The 26,623-nt window shown below is 46.9% G+C and overlaps 2 protein-coding genes across 7 annotated transcripts in view; one reads left to right on the plus strand and one right to left on the minus strand.

Annotated features, from left to right (window-relative positions):
* Positions 1-3,340: 3,340 nt before the first annotated feature.
* STAR (steroidogenic acute regulatory protein) lies at positions 3,341-11,204 on the plus strand. The gene is made up of 7 exons (XM_017849376.1): positions 3,341-3,673; positions 5,789-5,902; positions 6,212-6,339; positions 8,419-8,577; positions 8,719-8,903; positions 9,548-9,641; positions 10,466-11,204. The coding sequence occupies exons 1-7, from the start codon at positions 3,610-3,612 to the stop codon at positions 10,577-10,579; spliced, it is 858 nt and encodes a 285-aa protein (XP_017704865.1). The 5' UTR covers positions 3,341-3,609; the 3' UTR covers positions 10,580-11,204.
* Positions 11,205-15,753: 4,549 nt separating this feature from the next.
* Positions 15,754-26,623, minus strand: part of ASH2L (ASH2 like, histone lysine methyltransferase complex subunit) — a 34,645-nt gene continuing 23,775 nt past the window's right edge. For 5 of the 6 annotated variants that reach the window (XM_017849377.1, XM_017849378.1, XM_017849382.1 and 2 more), the window contains 6 exons: positions 25,847-26,014; positions 25,365-25,558; positions 20,706-20,798; positions 19,059-19,157; positions 16,588-16,647; positions 15,754-16,499 (listed from right to left, as the gene is read on the minus strand). In XM_017849377.1, coding sequence (XP_017704866.1) covers positions 16,392-16,499; positions 16,588-16,647; positions 19,059-19,157; positions 20,706-20,798; positions 25,365-25,558; positions 25,847-26,014 — 722 coding nt within the window. In that variant the 3' untranslated portion in view covers positions 15,754-16,391. The remainder of the gene's footprint in view (positions 16,500-16,587; positions 16,648-19,058; positions 19,158-20,705; positions 20,799-25,364; positions 25,559-25,846; positions 26,015-26,623) is intronic. The other variant, XM_017849379.1, reaches the window with a different exon arrangement.

Below are 26,623 nucleotides of genomic sequence, written 5' to 3' on the forward strand. Positions count from 1 at the left end.
AAGAAAGGGAGGGAGGGAGGGAGGGAAGGAGGAAGGAAGGGATTGGAATCCCCTTTTCTGCTCCAAAGCCCTGGCTGTCTCACCTGACCTGGGGGCCTTCCTCTCCCGCATGGCACATGCACACCACCTGAGCTGGCTCCCTGGCTCTCCTTCCCCATGGCCTGTCGTGGTCATCTGGCCTTCTTTCTTGGAAGCTCTGCCCTCATCAAAAAGCAGAGCCAGATACAGATGGTCCAGAACCAGAGGAAATTCCCAGACCCCTCTCACCAATTTACTGCTCTGAGGGATGGAGAGAGTTAATGAGTCATTCTGCCTGGAAAGGATGAGGAAGAGAGCCTTGGCCCTTGCAGAGGTCACTCAGCACCACCTCCCAACCGCCTCCCCGGGAGTCAGTGGCAGCCTCTGACATCAGCCACAGCCATAGGCTCTATCCTCTTTCTTTCTCCCACACCACCTCCACCCCTTTCAGAATGGCCATAATTCTCCACAGGAAGGCAGCAGCAGGGCCTTGATCATCATCTGCATGGCCTGTCCCATAATAACTGCTTCCCCACTCCCCCCACCTCGCTGAGGCAAGCCTGCAGGCACACATGTGCAGGAGGGGCACGTGCCCCAGCAGATCAGAGGGAGGAGCTGGGGGAGCTGGCGCCCCACCTGCCCAGCTCATCCTCTGCACCTCCTCTCTGAAAGGTAGAGGGCCTACGCACAGGCTGGCGCGGGGGGAGAGGCCCTGCTGTCTTTCTTGGCGACTCTGTGAGGGCGGGAAACAATGCTTTTGGGCAGGTTTCCTGAGTCTAAAGATGTACCTGCACCCCTAGCTGCTTTCCCAGTTGGTCACTCAACAGAGGAGGAGCACACCAGGTGCAGTGGCTCACTTTGGGAGGCCAAGGCAGGAGGATGGCTTGACCCCAGGAGTTCAAGACCGCCCGGGTAACATAGCAAGACCCCATCTTTATTTTTAAAAATTTAAAAAAAAAAGTTTTAATAGAGAAGGAGCAAGAGTCCCCTGTGTCTCTGCTAGAGGTGAGTGCTGAGGGTGGGGACAGCGTTTAAGGGGGAAAGTGGACCCAGCACCTGCCTTGGGGAAATAATTCCACAAAAGAGACAAGCAAACACACACAAACCATTCAACAAATCAGGATCAGAGCTAAGCCCCTCGAGTGAAACTGACAGTAAGGGTGTGGTGGGAGGAGCCAGCATTCCAGAAGATGGTCTAGGAAGGTTTCCTGGAGGGGAAGGTTTCCGGGAGGAGAAGGTTTTGAGGAATGGGCTGGGTGCCTCTGGGTGGCCTCTGCTCCCAGGATCCCCCGACTGTATCACCGAGGTGGAAATCGGGGGCCGAGGGGACGACTCCCCTGTTCTATATGGGCTCCAAGCGCCAGGCCTGGTTCTGAGCAGATCCTGTCCCTTTCACCCTATCTGGAGTGGGGGAGACAGCAAGACTGCATGGGACCCTGGCACTGCTCCCCATTTTTAGGGCTACCTTCTGCCTCTGCGAGGTGGTGGCAGGACACAGAACTCCCTCACACAGGGAGCAGGGCCTGGGCCAGGGGCAGTTCCAGTGTGAGTTTTTCCACTCCCAATATTCTTGCCCAATGAATCTGGCTTAAAAGCAGCCACAAGGTCACTGTAAAGGGAAGAAATTCCGTCAGAGCCCAGCACATGCTGCGCCAGGGTGAGGGTGAGTGGGAAATGCAGAAGCCTCGCGGGGCCTTACAGCCTGACAGGGCCCCTAAAGTGCAAAGACTAGGGCGAACACCCCAATGCCCTGTCTTTTCTTTTTTTTTTTTTTTTTTTTGCGACGGAGTCTCGCTCTGTCATCCAGGCTGGAATGCAATGATGTGATCTCAGCTCACTGCAATCTCCACCTCCCAGGTTCAAGCAATTCTCCTGCCTCAGCCTCCTGAGTAGCTGGGATTACAGGCGCCTGCCACCACACCAGGCTACCTGGCTAATTTTTGTTTTTTTGGTTTTTGCTTTTGTTTTGAGACAGAGTCTTGCTCTGTCACCCAGGCTGGAGTGCAGTGGCGCGATCTTGGCTCACTACAACCTCTGCCTCCCGGGTTCAAGTGATTCTCCTGCTTCAGTCTCCTGAGTAGCTGGGATTACAGGCATACGCTGCCACTCCCGGCTAATTTTTGTATTTTCAGTAGAGATGGGGTTTCACCATGTTGGTCAGGCTGGTCTCAAACTCCTGACTTTGTGATCTGCCCGCCTTGGCCTCTCAAAGTGCTAGGATTACAGGCATGAGCCACCGCGCCCAGCCCATGCCCTGTCTTTTCAAGCTTTCAGCACATACCAAGACCCCCAGCCCAGCTCACCCAGACAAAGCTACTGGGGGGAAAGTGTGAGGAAGGGTGTGGGCGTAGCCCAGGCCCTCATCTTCTCTCTGCTGTAAGCTGATAGGGCTGCACCCCCAACTCAGCCGTGAGAGGTCATCCTTGCTCCAGCACAGACCCCTGTGAGGAACCCTCACTCAGAACAGGACTTTGGGAAAGGTGATTTCTATAAATGGATGAGTAAATGAATGGACAATTGAATATGCCCAGTGTCCTGGGGACCGCAGGAGGAACTGTGTACAGATGGCTTGAAGGCCAGAGGCTTGGGTTGTTGTCCTGGCCCTGCCACTGGCCAGCTGTTTGACCTTGAACAAGTCAGTTCCACTCTGTGGACTTCAGGGTCGTCTCCCAGAAGAACAGCCATACGGTCTCTACTGCCTGGTAAACACCCTGGCTCACTCTCCCGAGACGGTGGTTCTCATAGTGTGTAGTCCACACAACACCTGCATTGCAACCACTGGGTATTTATTTATTTATTTATTTATGATGGAGTCTCACTCTGTCGCCCAGGCTGGAGTGCAGTGGCGCAATCTTGGCTCACTGCAACTCTGCCTCCTGGGTTCAAGTGATTCTCGTGCCTCAGCCTCCGGAGTAGCTGGGACTACAGGGGCCTGCCACCTCGCCTGGCTAATTTTTTGTACTTTTAGTAGAGATGAGGTTTCACTATGTTGGCCATGCTGGTCTCGAACGCCTGATCTCAAGTGATCTGCCCACCTGGGCCTTCCAAAGTGCTGGGGTTATAGGCGTAAGCCACCCTGCCTGGCCAAGGGAAGCTTTTTTCTTTTCTTTTCTCTTTTTTTTAGCGCATGTTTCTGAGCCTCAATTCCAGATCAGCTGAGCCTGGAGTTTCTGTAGACAAGGGCTAGAAATCTGCACTTTAAACTCTTGAAAACCACTATGTGCCTTCATCTAAGCTGCCCCTGCTTCTCTCCCCTCCATCCCTCCAGCCTGGCCCTGTCCTCCTCACTCTCCCCTGCACCCTCCCCCACCCCCCGCTCCCCACAAACGGCCAAAGCAGCAGTGTGAGGCAATCGCTCTATCCTTGACCCCTTCCTTTGCACAGTGAGTGATGGCATTTTTATCTCCTGATGATGATGCACAGCCTTCAGCGGGGGTCATTTAAGACGCAGATTACCAGGTCCAGGCTGCAGCTGCGGGACTCAGAGGCGAAGCTTGAGGGGCTCAGGAAGGACGAAGAACCACTTCTTGAGAGAAGAGGCAGCAGCAGTGGTGGCAGCGACCCCACCACTGTCACATTTGCCAGGAAACAATGCTGCTAGCAACATTCAAGCTGTGCGCCGGGAGCTCCTACAGACACATGCGCAACATGAAGGGTGAGCGCTGCGGGAAGGAGGCAATGAGGGGTTGGCCAGCTCTCAGCGGATGAGGCTCAGGCCACCCAATTCTGATCCTAGTTGTGCCTCTTACTGGGTGAACCTGGGCAAGTTTCTTCCCTTCTTGAATTTCAGTTTTCCCCTTGGAAGAAGTGGGCTGGTTACTAAGATACATCCCTTCCAGATTCTGTAATTTCTGGTCTTCCCTCTAGGACTCCAATCTTTTTTTCTCCTTTTCTTTCATTTTTAATCTTTTTCTTTCTTTCTTCCCTCCTTCCTTCTTCCTTTCCTTTCTTCCTTCCCCTTTTCCTTCGTTCGTTCTTTTTTTCTTTTTTTTTTTGTTTGAATCAAGGTCTCTGCCACGGAGGCTGGAGTACAGTGGAACAATCATAGCTCACTGCAGTCTCAAACTCATGGGCTCAAACCGTCCTCCCACCTCAGCCTCTTGAGTAGCTGGGACTACAGGCGTGCACCACCATAACAAGCTAGTTTTATTTATTTATTTATTTTTATTTTTATTAGAGACAAAGTCTTGCTGTATTGGTCATGCTGGTCTTGACCTCCTGGGCTCAAGGGATTCTCCCACCTTGGCCTCCCAAAGTGCTGGTTTTACAGGTGTGAGCCACCACACCTGGCTTACTTTATTTATTTTGAGGCGGAGTCTCACTCTGTTGCCCAGCCTGGAGTGCAGTGGCACGATCTCGGCTCATTGCAACCTCCGCCTCCTGGGTAGCTGGGATTACAGGTACACGCCACGATGCCTGACTAATTTTTGTATTTTTAGTAGAGATACGGTTTCACCTTGTTGACCAGGCTGGTCTTGAACTCCTGACCTCAGGTGATCCGCCTCCCAAACTGCTGGGATTATAGGCATGAGCCATGGCGCTCAGCCTATTTTATTTTTGAGGCAGAGTCTCACTCTGTTGCCTAGGCTGGAGTACAGTGGCACTATCTTGGCTCACTGCAGCCTCTGCCTCCTGGGTTCAAGCAATTCTCCTGCCTCAGCCTCCTGAGTGGCTGGGACCACAGGCATGCACCACCATGCCCGGCCATCTTTCTTGAACTATTCCTGACTTTGCCTTCCTTCAGAGCTGGACAAGGCTTGTAGCAGGGGTACCCAGGAAAGTCTTGCCCACAGTGCCAGAGTAACTATTAGACTTGACTCTCACAGGCAAAAAAAAGATGGAGGAGAAGAGAGACAGGGGAGTAAGACAGGAGGGCAAGGTAAAGAGAGAAGACGGTGGGGCTGGGAAGACTTATCATTGAATACCCAGAAAGGGACAGAAACCAGCTACAAGAAGCTACTTTTGTAGAGCTGATTAGCATCCAAGGTCATTTGAATCCCCTGCTGCCACTGAAGGGTACACAAGTCAATCTAGACACGATCTTTCCAATTACACTGGATTGAATTAGCTACCTTTAGAGTGAGAAGCCATGCTTACCTCTGCAGCTGGCAGTGGGGTTGTCCTCACTAGATGGACAGGACTTCCCTGGCCCAGAATCCAGGGGCACACAGAGCAGCTTATGGCATGCAAGCACACAGACTCATGGAAGCACAGATTCATGCAATCAGATTCAGGCAAGCACACAGACCTCATGCAAACACACAGACTCATGGAAGCACAGATTCATGCAAGCACACAGACCTCATGCAATCACAGATTCATGCAATGCAAGCAGATTCAGGCAAGCACAGACTCATGTAACCACAGACTCATGCAAGCACACTGAGCTCATGCAAGCTCACAGACTCATGCAAGCACACAGACCTCAGGAGTTGTATTCTCCTTATGAAGTAGGGTTCTTCTGGTTGTTTGAACACAGCTTCTTCCCCTTCTAGGGACAGAAACTCCAGCAGGCTCTGGTATAGCCCGTCTCCAGGCAGGGCCAGGCCTGACCACCCCAGATGGAAGGCAGATTTCTGGACCCTGGAGCACTGCGGTGGGAGTTGGGGGCCTGGCTGTAGTTCAGATCCCTGCTAGAATCCTGTGTGCTCCTGAGCAAGTCACTGCCCTCTCCAAGCCAACTTCCTAATTTGTGACAAGATGAGGGGGTGGAATGGTCCATCTCTAAGGGGCTTTCCAGCTCCTAGACAAGGATTCTTCCCTTCTGCAGGGCTAAGGCAACAGGCTGTGATCGCCATCGGCCAGGAGCTGAACCGGAGGGCCCTGGGAGGCCCCAACCCTAGCACGTGGATTAGCCAGGTTCGGCGGCGGAGCTCTCTGCTTGGTAAGTGCTGAGGCTTCTGGGCTCCTGGGGCTGGCAGGAGGCTCCCGGGAGGTGATGTGGTGCGTGTGGCCTGGGCTCCCCTCCTGCCCTTCCTTCATTTTGAAAGGACGTTCCCAGCCTAGAGTTCCTCAAGGCCAGATCCCCCTCCGGTCACCTGTGGTGGCTGTGTCTAACTCGAACAGCAGGCTGGTCCCTATGGCTTCAGTCCAGGCTCTTCAGAATAATGAGCAGACCCAGAGCTCCAGGGATGAGAGCTGGTGGAGGCTGGGAGAAGAAGGAAGCTCTGTCTCTCTTTGGCTGTGTACCCAGGTTCTCGGCTGGAAGAGACTCTCTACAGTGACCAGGAGCTGGCCTATCTCCAGCAGGGGGAGGAGGCCATGCAGAAGGCCTTGGGCATCCTTAGCAACCAGGAGGGCTGGAAGAAGGAGAGCCAGCAGGTAAGCGTGGGGGAGAAGCCTGTGGTTCCTCCATGCTCTACTGCCATCCTCAAGGCCAGCTGGGGTTACTGTTCTTCCCAGAATTCCTGTCTCATGCAGCAGTCACTGGGTAGCAAGTGGTTTTAACTTGAGAACTCTCCTTTCCTGAGAATATATCCTCAGATAATGCTCTTCCCCCAGAAAAGACACCCTGGAGAGTCCTGTTTGAGAAATACTATTCCTGTGTCCTTAGCTATAGAATAGGATTGCATTGTGCACCCACTTGGCAGAGACCATGCAAGGGGGACTCCAAGTGCAAGTGAGGCCTCATCGCCCTGGGTCATATATCCCAACGACGCCAAAGTGCACTGTCTGTGCTGTCAGCCCACGTGTGGCTGGGCTGGCAGGGGTGATGTGGGCTCACTCTACAACAGGCCTGGACTAGAACACAGAGTGGTCCACAGCCTTCTGGGGTTCTCTGCGCTTGAGCACTGACCCATCACTGGGGACAGTAACCAGGTTCACGGTAAAGGCTGGCAGCTCTGTTATGGAGATTTTGGTGGCTTTACCTTCAGCAAAAGCTGACAAGCTGCCCACTACCCAAAGTTCAGGTAGAACCCCTCCTTCCCTAAGTTCTCAGAGTAACGGAGTTAACAGACTACTAGTTTGGCAGTCAAGGAACCTGGGACTTAGGTCGGCACTGCTCTTAGCTAAGGGTCCCTGGGCCAATCACTGACCTTCTCTGGCCTCACATTCTTCTGATGTGGAATGAGGTACTGAACTAAAACAAATCTTGAAGATCCCATTCAACGTTCTATGTATCTAATCAAGCTGGTGTAAACCACTTTTCCTATTCCCAGGTTTCTCTCGGGATTTTTTTTTTTTTTTGAGGCGGAGTCTCGCTCTGTCGCCTGGACTGGAGTGCAGTGGCCAGATCTCAGCTCACTGCAAGCTTCGCCTCCCGGGTTTACGCCATTCTCCTGCCTCAGCCTCCCAAGTAGCTGGGACTACAGGCGCCCACCACCTCGCCCGGCTAGTTTTTGTATTTTTAGTAGAGACGGGGTTTCACCGTGTTAGCCAGGATGGTCTCGATCTCCTGACCTCGTGATCCGCCCGTCTCAGCCTCCCAAAGTGCTGGGATTACAGGCTTGAGCCACCGTGCCCGGCCCTCTTGGGATCTTTGAGCTTCTGAAGTCAAGTAAGAGTCTTTTCAGTTGGACCTACCCATACCACCATCATTCCCCACCAAGACAAAGGGTCCAGGGGAGCTGGGTGCAGTGGCTCACACCTGGAGGATGAGATGGGAGAACTGCCTGAGCCTAGGAGTCTGAGACCAGCCTGGGCAACACAGGGAGATCTCATCTCTACAAAAAATTTAAAAATTAGCTAGGTGTAATGGTACATGCCTATAGTCCCAGGTACTTGGGAGGCTGAGGCAGGAGGATTTGAGCCCAGGAGGTTGAGGCTGCAGTGACCCGTGATTGTGCCACTACACTCCAGCCTGGGCAATAGAGCAAGACTCTGTCTCAAAAAAACAAGAAATCTTTAAAAGGCTCCAGTGGCAGCAGGTAACTTCCTCCACTTGTCAGCAAATGCACAAGGCAACAATGATTACTGACTCTGTCTTAGGACAGTTCCAGGCTTCCTCGTGTTCAGCTTGGAGTTCCTTTGCTGTACCCCTCCCCACCTTGCCTTGTATCGCCTATGAGATCTAGATAACAATATACATATATAAAATATATATATATATATATATATATATATTATTTTTTTGAGACGGAGTCTCACTCTGTCATTCAGGCTGGAGTGCAGTGGCGTGATCTCCGCTCACTGCAACCTCTGCCACCCGGGTTCAAGCGATTCTCCTGCCTCAGCTTCCCAAGTAGCTGGGATTACAGGTGCCTGCCACCATGCCTGGCTAATTTTTGTAGTTTTAGTAGAGACAGGGTTTCACCATCTTGGCCAGGCTGGTCTCAAACTCCTGACCTTGTGATCCATCCGCCTTGGCCTCCCAAAGTGCTGGGATTATAGGCGTGACACACCGCGCCTGGCCAAGAATATTTTTGTCTAACCACCTTCTGCGGCTCCTTTCTCTGACAGGACAATGGGGACAAAGTGATGAGTAAAGTGGTCCCAGATCTGGGCAAGGTGTTCCGGCTGGAGGTCGTGGTGGACCAGCCCATGGAAAGGCTCTATGAAGAGCTGGTGGAGCGCATGGAAGCAATGGGGGAGTGGAACCCCAATGTCAAGGAGATCAAGGTGAGCAAAGTCCAGGTGCGGGTGGCAGGGGCCCAGGAAAGCCCAGTGTGAATGCTATATCAAAGAGAGGACCCCTAGCTGTGGGGGGTGCTTAGCCCAACACGGGCTGAGTCGTGATTCTGGTTCCCCATGGCCTGGTAGGTCCTGCAGAAGATTGGAAAAGATACATTCATTACTCACGAGATGGCTGCAGAGGCAGCAGGAAACCTGGTGGGGCCCCGTGACTTTGTGAGCGTGCGCTGTGCCAAGCGCCGAGGCTCCACCTGTGTGCTAGCTGGCATGGCCACAGACTTCGGAAACATGCCTGAGCAGAAGGGTGTCATCAGGTAATACGGGCAGCAGGTTCCAAACCCCCCTCTTCTAACACAGGCCTGCAGGTGCACACCCAAGCATGTGGACTGCATCCCCAGCTCCAAGAAACCAACCCTTGGTGCACCCATGGCTTCCTTCTACAAAAGAACATACTTATTTACCAAAGGAGGGACAAAGACAAGATAGGCCCTACTTCGACAGCCAAACAGCTTGTCCTGACCCTCCCAGAAAGTTTAAGAACTTAATCATTTGCTGAAGCATGGGGCAGGGCTGAGGTTCAGCTGGTACGCTCAGGTACAGCTGTAATGTCGACTAAAATATTGAAATAATCCATACCACTCAGTACACCATGGCCTCCTGAATTTCCCAAGGCCCCAGCCCAGCCACCAGCCTGAATCCTTTCCCTGACCTCCCTGTAATCCAGTAACTAAAGGGCACAAGAGGCCTCAGGGGCCGCTCCAGCTACAAGCAGCCTTTATTCTGATGAGCTGGTAACCATGCCAGTTGCCAAATAATTACCCTTTGCAAAGGGCACTTCCCTGATAAAACTTAGAAAAGCAAGGTACTGTAGAAACGTGTATCTGTGGTACTGGTGTAAGCAGCCGGTGCAAGAGAGAACTCACAACTGTCCTCCTGACTTGACTTCTCCATTTGCCAGGGCGGAGCACGGTCCCACTTGCATGGTGCTTCACCCACTGGCTGGAAGTCCCTCGAAGACCAAACTTACGTGGCTACTCAGCATCGACCTCAAGGTGAAGGGCATGAGAGGGGGATCCGGAGGGCAGGTGGTAGTGAGAAAAACAGGCTCTTCCCATCCCCCCCATGCAACAGAAAGAATCCTCTTCTATTCTGATAGAATCACAGGCTGTAAGACAGGGAAGGGCCTTGAGTGATGGCCTAACTGCTGCTCTACCATCTTCAAAGCCTGTGATGGCTCCCTCTTTTTTTTTTTTTGGTGACAGGGTCTCACTCTGTCACCCAGGCTGGAGTGCAATGGTGTGGTCTCGGCTCACTGCAAGTTCTGCCTCCTGGGTTCAAGCGATTCTTCCGCCTCAGCCTCCCGTGTAGCTGGGACTATAGGCGTGAGCCACCACACCCAGCTAATTTTTGTATTTTTAGTAGAGACGGGGTTTCACTATGTTGGCCAGGCTGGTCTCAAACTCCTGACCTCATGATCTGCCTGCCTTCCGAAGTGCTGGGATTACAGGTGCGAGCCATTGTGCCCGGCCCTCTTCTGTCTCATAGTAAAGTTCAACTCTATATGTAGTTACCATTTTAGAAAGAAGGAAACTTAGGTCCAGAGATCTGAAGGGTGAAAAAGGCAATGTAACTTGTTCACGGTCACACAGCTGGGAAGACCAGGCTGAAACATCTTGTTGGCTAGTCTTGTGCTTCTGAAAGTCATGAGAGCAGAGCAGCAATGCAGTCCTCCCACCCTTGACCAGGCAACCCCAAGGCTGCAACTATTAACAGAGCTTGAAGACCAAGCCCCTGGCAGCCTGTTTGTGATAGGGCAGAGTGTCTACAGTGGGCCAAAACCCACAAGATGGCCAAATTCTCCTACCTCCTACTGCAGGGGTGGTTGCCCAAGAGCATCATCAACCAGGTCCTGTCCCAGACCCAGGTGGATTTTGCCAACCACCTGCGCAAGCGCCTGGAGTCCCGCCCTGCCTCTGAAGCCAGGTGTTGAAGACCAGCGGGCTATTCCCCAGTGTGCCCAGCTGCACTGGTATGCATGCTCATCAGGAGAATCCCTGCTGGAAGTCTGCAAGTCTAAGATCTCCATCTGGCGACAGTGGGATGGGTGGGGTTAGTGTTTAGAGTATGACACTAGGATTCAGATTGGTAAAAGTTTTTAGCACCAAGAAAACAGGGATGAGGCTCTTGGATTAAAAGGTAATTTAATTCACCGATTAGCAATGACATGAAGGTTAAGGCCCCTAAAATAATTGTAAAACTCTTTTTCTGGTCCCTTACATTCCCACCTAAAACCATCTTTAAAATGCTAGTGGCTGATATGGGTGTGGGGGATGCTAACCACAGGGCCTGAGAGGTCTTGCTTTATGGGCTCAAGAATGCCATGCGCTGGCAGTGCGTGTGTACAAAGCAGAATCTCAGAGTGTCTCCTGCAGCCCTCTGCTCCACCCATTCACTGCACAGCAACACCACAGAACAAGCAGCACCCCACAGTGGGTGCCTTCCAGAAATCTAGTCCAAGCTTTCTCTATGGAAAAAGACAAAACTAATTAGTAGACAGGTTTCCCTATTGCTTCCATAGGCACCAGTCAGAATAAAGAATCATAATTCACACAAAACATCAGTCTGTATGTTTTAATATTGTACTGTTAAAAAAAATCTATGTGGCTGGGCACGGTGGCTCATGCCTGTAATCCCAGCATTTTGGGAGGCCGAGGTGGCTGGATCACAAGGTCAGGAGACCGAGACCATCCTGGCCAACATGGTGAAACCCCGTCTCTACTAAAATACAAAAAATTAGCTGGCTATGGTGGTGCACACCTGTAGTCATAGCTACTTGGGAGGCTGAGGCAGGGGAATCGCTTGAATCTGGGAGGCGGAGGTTGTCGTGGGCCGAGATTGTGCCACTGCACTCCAGCATGGGTAACAGAGTGAGACTCCGTCTCAAAAAAAAAAAAAAAAAAATCTATGCTAGTAGATTACAACTTCACACTAGAGGAATCCTGGACAAAGCTTTCAATTAGTCAAACTAAATTAGTCAGGCTCATTAAAAGGAAAATAACTACTGGGAAATTATGCAATTCAATTATTTAGACTCTTGTTACCAGGATCCTTCATAAAAATTTAATTTCCATAATCACAACCTACATGAGTTTTAAATTTTCTTTTTTTTTTTTTGAGACAGAGTCTTGCTTCGTCACCCAGGCTGGAGTGCAGTGGCACAATCTCGGCTCACTATAAGCTCCGCCTCCTGGTTCACGCCATTCTCCTGCCTCAGCCTCCCGAGTAGCTGGGACTACAGGTGCCCGACACCATGCCTGGCTAATTTTTTTGTTGTATTTTTTAGTAGAGACAGGGTTTCACCATGTTGGTCAGGCTGGTCTCGATCTCCTGACCTCATGATCCACCCACCTCAGCCTCCCAAAGTCCTGGGATTACAGGCGTGAGCTACCGTGCCCAGCCGAGTTCTTAAAGAATTCTATAAGCAATAGCTGATTAATGGGCCCTGGAAGAGGAAGATTATAACTGAGAATGTTTATTTACCTAATTAAAATGAAAGGCAGTGCCAAATATGAGAGAATAAACAATATTAGTTAACATTTCTGTTATTTATGATGCCAGTTATTAGTAAGATAATTCCACAGCTGTCAACTTTGTTTGGGGCTGGCAACTTCTCTGCTTAAATAGGCTGAAGTTTAGTATTTTGGGAGAAGTGGCTGGAAGAAGGGGTAATATGGTGAAAGCAAATTCCCTTTCCCAAAAGTCAAGAGAATTTATGCGAGGTGGCTCCCGCCTGTAATCCCAACCCTTTGGAAGGCCAAGGCAGGTGATCGCCCGAGGGTGCGAGACCAGCCTGACTAACATGGAGAAACCCCGTCTCTACTAAAAATACAAAATGAGCTGGGCGTGGCGGTGCATGCCTGTAATCCCAGCTACTTGTGAGGCTGAGGCAGGAGAATCGCCTGAACCCGGGAGGTGGAGGTTGCAGTGGGCCAAGATCGAACCACTGTACTCCAGTCTGGGCAACAGAGCGAGGCTGTCTAAAAAAACAAAACAAAACAAAACAAAAAAACAAAATTACACACACACACACACACACACACACACACACACACTGGGATGGGAGGGTAGGGAGGATGAAAAAAATCACCATCACCACCTGAAGGTTTTCCATTCTTGTTTTAACAGCACTGATGATTTGCACCATTTGGAGACAGAGCTCTGGCTTATTTATTAGAAAGCAGGAACTGGGCACGGTGGTGCCCACCCACAATGCCAGCTACTCTGAAGGCTGAGGTGGGAGAACTGCTGGAGGGCAGTTCGAAACTAGTCTGGGCAAGATAGTAAGACCTCATCTCAAAAAAAAAAAGACAAAGGAGTTGATGAAACCAAATTATGACAAACTAAATTAAAAAACAGCATTAGTGGGAACACTGTGGTATTTATTGAGGTATTAAAATTTTACAACTAGTAGAGGTATTTATTATAATTTATTCGGATTGTTTCTTAGTTTATTTTTGGCATGGATAAAATGATTATCTAAGTGCTTCAGAGTTGAGAGAGGCTAGTTGTAGAGAAGTATTTCTCAAATGGAATTATCATCCACTACCAGCTAAGAGAAAACAGTTACGGCCGGGCGCGGTGGCTCAAGCCTGTAATCCCAGCACTTTGGGAGGCGAGACGGGCGGGATCACGAGGTCAAGGAGTTTGAGACCATCCTGGCTAACACGGTGAAACCCCGTCTTTACTAAAATATACAAAAAAACTACCGGCGCGAGTGGCGGGTTGCCCTGTAGTCCCCAGCTACTCGGAGGCTGAGGCAGGAGAATGGCGGGACCCAGGAGGTCGGATGCTTCGATGGAGCTGAGATCCGGCCACTTGTACTCCAGCCTGGGCGGCAGAGCGAGGACTCCGTCTCAAAAAAAAAAAAAAAAAAGGTTTTTTTTTTTTTTTTTTTTTTTTTTTTTTTTTTTGAGACGGAGTCTGGCTGTCACCCAGGCTGGAGTGCGGTGGAAGGATCTCAGCTCACTGCAAGCTCCACCTCTCAGGTTCACGCCATTCTCCTGCCTCCGCCTCCCAAGTAGCTGGGACTACAGGCGCCCGCCTCGTCACCCGGCTAGTTTTTTGTATTCTTTAGTAGAGACGGGGTTTCACCGTATTAGCCACGATGGTCTCGATCTCCTGACCTTGTGATCCGCCCGTCTCGACCTCCCAAAGTGCTGGGATTACAGGCTTGAGCCACCGCGCCTGGCCTAAAGGTATCTTAAAGCAACATATATTCTAGTTTCAAGAGAACAGGCTGACAGTCAAGAAATGGGCTTTTAACAAACCCACTGGTTTGCTGGATTCTAATTGCCTCCTTCAAACTATGTAATTGTGCCTTTCTGGTCTCTGTGGAGATATTTTCCACTTGTTTAATTTTACACTGGAATAAAACAAGTTATCACTGTTGATCTGATTACAGAAACTATTTTATATAGGACTATGTGAAGAGTAGATATTCTCTGAGCCCTTCAAATGAACTGTATTAAAACACACATACACTTTTGATGTTTGAGAAGAACATCATTACCTGTAACTTTTGATTTGTGAAAATAAAATATATACAGAAAGCTAATTTTATAATTTAGATGGAGAGTGGGTATACAACTTAAATATGGTAATTTCTATTACAAAGAATTAACATTCAGCTTCCTCTAAATAACACCACCCTTATTTTCTTGGAGTCCCTCAAACTCCGATGACCTAGAAGCTTTATAACCAGGTCTGCCCTTGAAGACCAGCTCATGCATTAATAGTTGTCTAGGGCTGAGCCTCAGCCTCCAATCACACTCGACCTGTACACGTTTTCCTGTTCAGAGATACGGAGTGGCCAAATCAACGTGTCTGGGTGATTCATCAGGAGACAAATATATTAGTTAATGCTACTATGTTAAAATACCAATATTGTCTTGAAGTGTGGGAACTCTCTTAAACAGGAAAATGACAAGATATTCAGAAGAGCCACAGGCTTAACACGGTGACTCTGCAGCAGCATGTCAACCTCCATGTGGTGAGCCACTCTACCTATTAACCAAAGTAGAGAGGTAAATGCAGGAGAGTCTTTGGGCAATCCTGGGAAGGCTGTCTTTGCTGTAAGACTGATGTATTGAAAAAGAAAGACAGGCCGGGCGTGGCGGTTCACGCCTCTAATCCCAGCACTTTGGGAGGCTGAGGTGGGCAGATCATGAGGTCAGGAGATCGAGATCATCCTGGCTAACACAGTGAAACCCTGTCTCTACTAAAAATACAACAAAAAATTAACCACGTGTGGTGGCACGTGCCTGTAGTCCCACCTACTCAGGAGGCTGAGGCAGGAGAATTGCTTGAACCCGGGAGGCGGAAGTTGCAGTGAGCTGTGATTGTGCCACTGCACTCCAGCCTGAGTGACAGAGCGAGACTCCATCTAACAGAAACGAATAAAAAAAAAAAAAAGGAAGACAAGGAAACTATATAGAAATCCAAAAGGAAGGTTTATTTTATTTTATTTTTTTTGGACACAGGGTCATGCTCTGTTGACCAAGCTGGAGTGCAGTGGTGCAAACATGGCACTGCAGCCTGGAACTCCTGGGCCCGAGGGATCCTCCCACCTAAGCCTCCAAAGTAGCTGGGACTACTAGCATGTATCATCACGTCTGGCTAATTTTTTACTGAGAAGGGGTCTTACTATGTTGCCCAGGCGGTCTTGAACTCCTGGTCTTGAGCAATCTTTCTGTCTTAATGTCTCAAAATGCTGGGATTATAGGCATGAGCCACAGTGCCTGGAAGGCTCATTCTTACATTTCAGTCTTTAATAGTATGAAAACTGCCCTTTAGCCATCAGCTAAGGGCAAAGGAAGATAAGCAAGACAGGAAACCACCTGCACATATCAACATCCACGTTCCAAGGGAAGACCGGAAGGGAGACCATTAGCCCTTTGAAATTCTTGTTCCTTTCCTCAAGGTGGCAGATTTTCACAGGAAATGGGATGGCTGATTGGCAAGAATAGGAGCAACAGGAAAGCAGCCAAAACACAAGTCAGAAACTTGGCTCTTCCTCCCAGTGCCAGCACCCTTCCTCATGCTGCTTACATTTCTGATCACTGTCACCAAGAGGCACCCAACCTGAAGGGAAGCAAAGTGTCACACAAACTTCAAAACAAGTTTTATTTGGGAAGAGTTTCTCATTTTGTTAAAGCTGCAAGCAAGTTTCTTTCACAATTACACTTCTAGAGATCTAGTAGTTTTAGGGATCTCAGTGTTCAAAAGTATATTTCAAAATGAACAACAAAACCAAAGCCACACCAAAGGGAAATAGCATTTAGATTGGTTTGGAATGTGTAGCCACTGATTTCAGGTGTTCTCAGAAACAGGTTACCATTTCCTTGGAAAACAGGTGGGATGGAGTCAATGCCCACAGAAGGAAATGTCTTTCAAATAAGTTAGTTACTAGGACAATATTATTCACTCCTTAGAAAATATAGTAGGATAACAAGTCACAGCTGGCAGGGTAGGCAGTACACCACCGATTTCACAGGGGGCTTACGCAATCCTGGAGTCAGCGGTTGTTGGCTTGTGGTACACAAAATAAGAGCAGTCACTGGAAGTTGGGAGAAAATGGTGAAAGGCAGGCAGTCTCCTGTAGTCCTACGCAGCCTTTTAACTTGCTAAAAGGAGAGGCTGTGTTTTGTAGCATCTTTGGGAGAACATTTGAGACAGTTCCAAAACAAAAACAAAACCCCCAGTATTATTCCCCAGAAAGTCCTTGACAGAAAAGCGGGACCTGGTCAGGGTTCCCACGGGGGACTGCGCCTCCCATCCACTTCTGTCTCCACGTGATACAAGACATCAGCCAGGGTGTGCTCTACCACGGCGCCCCAGCCCATGTCACTCATCTGCAGGAGGAATTAGAAACAGAACACGGTGACTACAGCAGCCACGGCAATGCCGCGGATGCATGCAGGCATTTGTAATGTTACTTACAGGGCGGTAAGTGAGATCCTTCGGAGGATACTTGAAGCATGGTCCAAAGTTAATGGAAACCTGGAGCGAATTCAATTCACGCAGACATGGAAAAAATGGACAAAAAATATTGGAAAAGTTATTTTGACACAGGAAATTTTCACTTTAAACGTGGCTACAATACTTGGGGGATAAATGGAACAAATGAGATACATATTAAATATTACTAAAAGTGGTCAACATCCTGATGTCCATTAAGAATTAGGTAACTAAAAGAGATCAGTGTTGATTTTTGTTGTCAAAGAAAATAAAATTCAGAATCCCAATTTGCTCTGTCAAAAGGAAAAAATTAAGCTGAAAGCTGAGTCATGCAAGAAATTGCCTTTCCTTTTGTTGCTAAGCAGACACCTACAGATAAAAGCTTAAATATCCCCATAGGCAGCTACTTTATGTTCACCATATCTTATGTGAAGTACTGATTAACTGGGCATGAGATGAATACATAATTGACTTTCCCCATCTGCTCCTTTTCTCTTGCAACATGTGGATGACCATACCCTCCCACTTTCCCCTCCAGCCCGCATTGCCCCTTTATTTTACTTTTTATTTTTTTGAGACAGGCTCTGACTCTATTGTCCAGGCTGCAGCACAACAATGTGATCATGGTTCACTGCACCCTTGATCTCCTGGGCTCAGCGGATCCTTCCACCTCAGCCTCCCAAGTAGCTTGGACTGCAGGCATGTACCACCACGCCTGGCTAATTTTTTGTATTTTTTGTAGAAAGGGGGTTTTGCTATGTTGCCCAGGCTGGTCTTGAGGTCCTGGGTTCAACTGATTCTTATAATGGCCTCCCAAAGCATTGGGATTACCACCGTGAGCCACTTCGGCCAGCCCTTTTTCTTTTTTAAATTTTTAAGTCATCAAATTCATTCTTGGAGAAAGGCACAGACCACAGACTGTTTCTGTGATTCTGTGTTGTTTTCTTACAGGCAGGTCCTTAACTTTGGCAAAATAAACTTCTAAATTGATTGAGATCTGTCTCAAGACAGTTTTTGGTTTACACTGTTTACAACCTAAAGATTTCCTTTTTTTTACCTGCTTCAATGGTGCCTACTGACAGACTGAAAATACATGGAAATCTTCATGCATTAACTTTTCTTTTTCTTTCTTTTTTGAGACAGAGTCTTGCTCTGTCACCAGGCTGGAGTGCAGTGGCATGATCTTGGCTCACTGCAACCTCTGCCTCCCGGGTTCAAGTGATTCTCCTGCCTCAGACTCCTGAGTAGCTGGAATTACAGGCATGTGCCACTAAGCCCAGCTAATTTTTGTATCTTCAGTAGAGATGGGGTTTCGCCATGTTGGCCAGGCTCGTCTCGAACCCCTGACTTCAAGTGATCCGCCTACCTTGGCGGATCCCAAGGTAGTAATCCCAAAGTGCTGGGATTACAAGCGTGAGCCAGTGCACCCGGCTCCAACTTTTCTATATATCTACATCTGTGTCTATCTACCTACCTACCTATATATTTTTAAGACCACAGGCCCTAATGATAGTACCCTTCTTCATGTTGGATTGTATTAAAAAAAAAAAAAAAAACGGCCGGTCGCGGTGGCTCAAGCCTGTAATCCCAGTACTTTGGGAGGCCGAGACGGGCGGATCACTAGGTCAGGAGATCGAGACCATCCTGGCTAACACAGTGAAACCCCGTCTCTACTAAAAAATACAAAAAAAAACTAGCCGGGCGAGGTGGCGGGCGCCTGTAGTCCCAGCTACTCGGGAGGCTGAGGCAGGAGAATGGCGTAAACCCAGGAGGCGGAGCTTGCAGTGAGCTGAGATCCGGCCACTGCACTCCAGCCTGGGCGACAGAGCTAGACTCCGTCTCAAAAAAAAAAAAAAAAAAAAAAAAGTGCCAGATATAGTAGCTCACGCCTATCTGTAATCCCAGCACTTTGGGAGGCTGAGCTGGGAGAAGTGCTTGAGCCCATGACTTTGAGACCAGCCAGGGCAATGTAGTGAGATCCTGCCTCTACAAAAACAAAAACCAAAAAATTAGCACACCCCGGCTACTCAGGAGGCTGAGGTGGGAGGATCATTTGTGCCGAGGAGGTCAAGGCTATGGTGAGCCTATGCAACAGAGTGAGACACTGTCTCAAAAAAAAAAATGAATGTAAGCAACAATGACTAATAACGGTGGGTTATCATGACATCCCACCAGGAGGATCTGTGTATGTGCATTTTTATCCTTCCTACTGAATAGTAACACCACACCACGCACTCAAAGGAAAAGTATGGCACACACTAATTGCAGGACCTTTTTCTATCCAGCAAATACTCCCTAAGATGCCCAAGCTGTTTTTGGACTAAACAGTAATGGTAGCAACACACATGCAACTCTAAGGCTGAATTTCTTTCCAGCACTCAGTAACTTTGTCATCGCAACCCATTCATCTACTTCCCTCAAGTTTTGCCCATGGGATGGAAACATGTACGTACCGTGCAGCTCTTGTACAGTGAGATGGCTGGAAAGTAAACCCCCTCAAAAATATCTTTGTAAGCCACACCTTGATTGACACCATTTTTATAAAATATTATCTGGAACAAAAACCATGATTTTACTTCAGAATTGTAAAAAAGAACAAACAAAAAAAGAACTCTCTAGGAAAATACATTAGAAGTGCTGCTGCCAGACTGCTAATCACATACCCGAGAACAGTATATACCTTGTGTAATAACAACAATATCTTCAATTTTTATAATACTTTTGATTTTTCAAGCATGTTAATCTGCACTATTCAGGCTTCTTTTTTCCTTTTTTGAGACAGGATCTCACTCTGTCACCCAGGCTGGAGTGCAGTGGTGTGATCTTGGCTCACTGCAGCCTCAACCTCCTTGGCTCAAGTGATCCTCCCACATCAGCCTCCCAAGTAGCTGGGACTACAGGCATACACCACCATATCCAGCTAATTAAGAAAATTTTTTTATAGAGACAGGATCTCACTATATTGCCCAGGCTGGTCTCAAACTCCTGGGCTTTGTTTTCTGAATTCCTGTGCTACATATACCAAACAGTTCTATATTTTATTATTCATTGCATTGTATTTATAAAAGTAAGCTGGGAGGCCGAGGAGAGAGGATTACTTGAGGGCAGGAGTTCACGACTAGCCTGGGCAACATAGTGAGACCCCACCTCTACAATCTTTTTTTTTAAGTAAGCTGGCCTTCCATGGACTCCTGGGACTACAACTGTTTAAGAGTGCTTATTTATCAATCCCTTTCCCTTGTGTCAGTTCTCACTTCTGTTTTTTCACTTTGAAGTTCTCTAAGACTCTTATGTCACATCTCTGGATCCTCATGTTCCTCCTTTCTCTCCCAGAATTAGACTGAATATTCTCTCTTGACCACTTCAGTTCTTCAGAAAAGGCTGCCTTCTCTTCCCAGCAAGAGGGGGCTTTCTGGTTATTACATCTTTAGATCTAATAATTGTTTCTCTTTAGTATTTCTTTCCTAAAAACAGCTGAAACTCTACTTTATTTCACCTACATCTCCTTGTATTAGTGTCCTGGGTGGCTTTACAGCATTAGCATTTTTACAAAAAAAAAGTTTCTAGCTTAACTTTCTTCCTCTTCACCCAACTTCCCTTTTTATTTTTGGCCCTTGTGGTTGGCCCAGATGTGCCAGCCTTTCTCTGACTGTGCTATGACCTTGGGCAGACATGTTTCCAGCAACTCCGGAAGTGGAGGCAGAGAAAGTTCTGAAGGACACTGAATGAGACATTACAGCTCCTAGTGCCCCTGCACCACACCACAAGGTCTACTCTCCCACTCCAGGTTCCCTCCCTTTGGACTTGATACCTCCTCTGATAAAGAATAAAGACACTGGATTTACTTCCTCAGTCTCTTAAGAGGTTTCTCTCTACAGAATGATCCTGAAAGAACAGGATCATGCCTCTAACAGCAGCAGCATGGTACTACATAAAGAGCAAAACACAATAAGCAGAGGGCGAGCTTGCCACTGGCTAATGGGGCTACCAGATGCCCCTTTGTTCCCCTTTGGGCCTTGTGTTCCTCACTTTTATAATGAAGGAATGGGTCCTAACCCTCAAGGCCTTATGATTCTAATTTTCTTATGGCCATGACTCACCTCACTATGGGGAGTCTGTTTCAGGCTCTTCTCTGCTTTATCCACAAAATCTTTTTCCTCAAAATACAAATAACTCTTGAATTTTATTAAAGCCTTGAAAACCAAGAAAGAAAAAAAAGCACAATAAAGCATCGGCTCCATCATCATGAAAAAAATGCATCCGCACACAGTGTTAACCCCTTGAGCTCTACAACAGATATTAAAAATCTTTGCAGTTGAGTTTTGCTAGATTTTGAACTATTATACACTTCTTAAAAAATACCAGATGGCACATGTTTATTAAAACATTTTCAGAAGGCCTTTAGTAAGAAACATGAAAAAATACATAATAATATAAATACATACACACCACAATAAAAATACTCATAAAAGTGGCTAAATTCACACATCTTTCCCAATAATCTCACTGAAAGAAATGACAAGTTTCTTGAGTCTACAATCTCGTACTCTTTTTTTTTTCTTTGAGATGGAGTTTCGCTCTTGTTGCCCAGGCTGGAGTGCAATGGTGCGATCTCTTCTCACTGCAACCTCCGTCTCCTGGGTTCAAGTGATTCTCCTGCCTCAGGCTCCCGAGTAGTTGGGATTACAGGTGCCCACCACCACACCAGGCTAATTTTTTGTATTTTTAGTAGAGATGGGGTTTCACTATGTTGGCCAGGCTGGTCTCAAACTCCTGACCTCAGGCGATCCACTCGCCTTGGTCTCCCAAAGTGCTGGGATTACAGGTGTGAGCCACAGCACCCGGCCTATTCTTTTTTTATTTTTTTGAGACAGTCTCACTCTGTCACCCAGGCTGGAGTGCAGTGGTGTGATCTTGGCTCACTGCAACCTCGGCCTCCCAGGTTCAAGCGATTCTCCTGTCTCAGCCTCCCAGGCAGCTGGGATTACAGGCACGCGCCACCACACCAGGCTACTTTTTGTATTTTTAGTAAAGACAGGGTTTCACCATGTTGGCCAGGCTGGTCTCGAACTCCTGACCTCTGGTGATCCGCCTGCCTCAGCCTCCAAAAGTGCTGGGATTAAAGGCATGAGCCTCCACACCCAGACTACAATCCCTTATTGTATGAAAATATTCTGAAGGTCACCTTCTTCCACGTCCTAGTTTCCCATCTGTTCCCACAGGTGGTCTCTGGGTCGCCTCTTTCTTACTGGTTCCTAAGAGTCTATTTATTCACTTCCAGAGAAATATATGACATTAATTTTAAAAATTTCAATTTCTTAACGTATATACGTATTAAACATGGTTAGAAAAAAAGAATTCCCAAGATATACAAGCATATAAAATGAGAGTCTCTCTCTCTTACTATGTCCCTTATCCTCAGTTTCCCCTGCAAAAACTAATCACTATTCCAGTGTCCTTGTATCCTTCCAGAGAATCCAGGCATATATTGTCTTCAAAATTAAAAAACACACGTGGCCGGGCGCAGTGGTTCACGCTTGTAATCCCAGCATTTTGGGAGGCTGAGGCAGGCAGATCACGAGGCCAGGAATTCGAGACCAGCCTGGCCAGCATGGCGCAACCCCGTCTCTACTAAAAATATAAAAATTAGCTGGGCGTGGTGGTGCATGCCTGTAATCCCGGCTACTTAGGAGGCTGAAGCAGGAGAACTGCTTGAACCTGGGAGGCAGAGGCTGCAGTGTGACCAGATTGCATACCACTACACTCCAGCCTGGGTGACAGAACGAGACTCTCTCAAAATAAAACACCAGATAAACATACGAAAGAAAAAAAAAAAAGAAAAAAAGAAAAAAAAAGCCCCAAAAGCCATACAAATAGTAACATATTATAGGTTTTGTCTTGCATCTGGGTTTTTAACTTGGCAACTACATTAGAGACCATTTTATAAGCAGTATATATGTGGATTTTGAATAGATCCATAGTAGCCTGTCGTGTGGACATGTCACTAAAAATTATTTATTTATTTATTTTATTTATTTATTTTTGAGACAGTCTTGTTCTCTGTCACCCAGGCTGGAGTTCTCTGGCACGATCTTGGCTCACTGCAACCTCTGTCCTCTAGGCTCAAGTAGACTTAAGATTCTCATGCCTCAATCTCTTGAGTAGCTGAGATTAGAGGTGTGTGCCATCACACCCAACTAATTTTTGCATTTTTTGTAGAGACAGGGTTTCGCCATGCTGCCCAGGCTGGCCTCGAGCTCCTGGCCTCAAGTGATTTGCCTGCTTTGGCCTCCCAAGCATGGAGCCACAGTGCCTGGTCAAAAAATTTGTTTTTTTTTCAATTTAAAAAAAAAAAAAATTTTTTTTGTAATGTAAATGAATCATTGAAAAAACTCCTACAGAATCCTTTAAGTGCAGACCTCTGTGTTCTGTAAAACCAGGCATTAGTGTGGTATACATTTAAAGAGTTCCAGAAGGCAGGATGGTACAATAAGAGTCAGTAGTGTGATATAATCAATAAAAATGAGACTGTAGGCTGCTTATTATTAGAATAAACTCAGAGTACTTCCACTATCAAATGTAAAGACTTACTCTAAAGCTATGATAACCAAGACACTGTGATACGGGCATAAAAGACAAGAAATAGATCACTGAAATACAGAGCTCTAAAGTAAACCTTTCCTTAACACAAACATTTGATTTTCAATAAAGGCATCAAAGAAATCCAGTGGAGAAAGGAGAGAGTTAACATATGGTGCTGGGATTAATTATGTAATCATATGAAAAAAATTAATTTCCATACTATATATAAAAATTAATGTGGCCAGGCACAGTGGCTCATGCCTATAATCCCAGCACTTTGGGAGGCCGAGGCAGGTGGATTATCTGAGGTTGGGGGTTCAAGACCAGCCTGACCAACATGGTGAAACCCTGTCTCCACTAAAAATACAAAAATTAGCTGGGTGTGGTGGCGGGTGCCTGTAATCCCAGCTAATCGGGAGGCTAAGGCTGGAGAATTGCTTGAACATGTGAGGTGGAGGTTGCAGTGAGCCAACATCGTGCCACTGCACTCCAGCCTGGGCAACAGAGCAAGACTCCGTCTAAAGAAAAAAAAAAAAAAAATTAATCCAAGGTAAATTAGAGACCTATGTGTAAAAGCTAAAACCATAATATTTTCAAAGGAAAACATGGGAGAATATCTTCATGACTGGGAGTAGCCAAAGATTTTAATTCATGGAAAGAAATAACTATAAAAGAAAAATGTGATAAATTAGACTTCATAAAAATTAAAACTTTGGTTCCTCAGAAGACACTATTAAGTGCAGTGACTCATGTCTGTAATCCTAGCATTTTGGGAGGCTGAGACAGGTGGATTGCTTGAGCCCAGTAGTTCAAGACCAGCCTGGGCAACATGGAAAAAAACAAAACAAAAAAAAACCCTGTTTCTACCAAAAAAATTTAAACTTAAAAAAAAATGAACAGACAAGTCTCAGAATAGCAATATTAACTATTTGAAAAATATTTGAAGAGAAACTTCAAAAAAAAAACAGATGAGTGGCTGAAAAGCACATGAAAAATGTCCAGTATGTCATCAAAGAAATGCTAATTTAACTCACAATGAGATATTACTATACACTCATCAAAATGGCTACAATTAAGTTGACAGACAATCATAAATGTCAGCAACTAAAACTCTCATACATGGTGCGAAAAGAGTTTGGCAATTTCTTATAAAGCTGAATATGCAACTATCCAATGATCCAAAATGACTTGTACAAGAATATTCATAGCATCTTGTTCATAATAGCCCCAAACCTGAGACGGCCCAAGTGTCTGTCAGTAGGAAAATGCGTAAACACACTGGGGCACATTCATGCAATGCAGTACTATCCTGCACTGAAAAGGGTATGCAGATATACGCAGCAACATGGATAACTCTCAAAGGCCAGATGTAAAAGACCACAGACTGCATGAGCCCATTTAAGTTCAAGAAGAGGTAAAAATTATAGTGGGAAAGAAAGTTAAAACAGTGGTTGCCTCTATGTGGGGGTGGGGACTAACTGGGAAAAGGCATGAGAAAACTTGCTGAGGTAAGGTAAGTGTCTACATCTCTTTTTTTGGGGGAGTGCAGTGGTGTGATCACAGCTCACTGTAACCTTGAACTCCTGGGCTGAATTATCTTCCCATCTCAGCTTTTCAAGTAGTTGGGACTATAGGCACCCATTGCCATACCCTACTAATTTTTTTAGTCTTTTGTAGAGATGGGATCTTGTGATGTTACCCAGGCTGGTCTTGAACTCGTGGGCTCAAGCAATCCTCCTAGCTTGGCCTCCCAAATTGTTGGGATTATAGGCATGAACCATCATGCCTGGTGGATCCTACATTTCAACAGGAGTTTAGGTCAAACTCAACGCTCAGTGAATATACACTTAAAATTTGTATACTTCATTTTACATAAATTTTGTATCAAAAGAGTGAATTAAACAGGTTGAACTCTAGTTTACGTATCCTGAAGTACTTAGTCAAGTGTCCTGATGTCTATTTTCTCTGCAGTGCACTAAAAAAAGACAAATGATAGATGGGTAGAAGAATGAATGGATGACTATTTGTGTACTGATTGTTATTCTGAAAATGTTGTAACAGGTTAGGAAAAAACGTGAGCCGTGGGTCAACTCCTGAGATCACGCAAGCTGCAGAGATAAGCACTGGCTGCCACAGATCTTCAAACCCAGGAATCTGCCGGGGGAGGACAAACTCACCTTATCTTTGTATGTATCTGGCAATGACTTGGCCGTCTCTGTGTCTTCAGGAAGATTAATATAAAATCCCAGGATGTCTCCCTGCCCATAGCCAGAAGAGTAGTGTTTGCCAATGGACTGGTGGAACTTGGTTCCCTTTTTGCTCCGCCAAGAATAGCTAAATTTATCATAACCTAAAGGAGCTTGAAGGTTACCTGTCCCAATAAAAAGATACACAGGAAGTCAGAAGATTGCAAAGTCAAACCTGGTTTGCTGAAGGAAAAAGATCCTATTCATGTTTTTTAATTTTGTAAAATTGCTTAAAAACTTTCTCACAAGCAGAGTTACAAAAACATCCCGGGAATTGCAAACCAGCTCAACTCTCAGAAGCTGAATTCTATGCCCACAATCTGGTAAACCAAACAGCCTTGAAGCCTTAGCCCTTGGCCAGATGGTCTATCCTCTCTATCTGCTGTGATGTCCATATTAAGGACCCAGCTTACCTAGGGGCTGGGACCAACCCAGTCTGGCAGCGGTATCTGGCGGCATCTCATCCACGGTGATTTCAAAGTACCAGGCACCTTTCCGAACTCCATGAGAGGCCCTCACCATAGAGTAACCTTTCTCTCCAACCACAGTCAGCCGGTCATCTGAGATCTTTAACTGGGGAGCTGTGGTGAGAGATTAAAACAAGGCCTGCAACTTATTTGAGGTTCTTGGGGACAATTGCTACAAAACATTAGTCCAATAAAACAAAATTTAAAATCACAAATATCAGGTCAGATGTTTGAGGAGTTTAAAAATCTCAACATAAGATACTGGCAAAAAATGAGAAAGCAACAAAAAAGAGAAAGTTGTTAGGTTACCTAGTTTTTATTCCATGTGATTATCCTTTTTTTTTTTTGAGATGGAGTCTCGCTCTGTTGCCCAGGCTGGAGGGCAGTGGTGCGATCTCAGCTCACTGCAACCTTCACCTCCCGGGTTCAAGCAATTGTCCTGCCTCAGTCTCCTGAGTAGCTGGGATTACAGGCGCATGCCACCACGCCCAGCTCGTTTTTGTATTTTTAGTAGAGACAGGGTTTCACCATGTTGGTCAGGCTGGTCTTGAACTCCTGACCTCGTGATCTGCCCACCTTGGCCTCCCAAAGTGTTGGAATTATAGGCGTGAGCCACTGCACGTGGCTTGTTTTTTTTTTTTTTTTTTTGAGACAGAGTCTCATTCTGTAGCCCAGGTCGGAGTACAGTGGCATGATCTTGGCTCACTGCGACCTCCGCCTCCC

This window comes from Rhinopithecus bieti, unplaced genomic scaffold, assembly GCF_001698545.2.
Source record: "Rhinopithecus bieti isolate Rb0 unplaced genomic scaffold, ASM169854v2 scaffold_32047, whole genome shotgun sequence".
NCBI classification, from domain to species: Eukaryota; Metazoa; Chordata; class Mammalia; order Primates; family Cercopithecidae; genus Rhinopithecus; species Rhinopithecus bieti.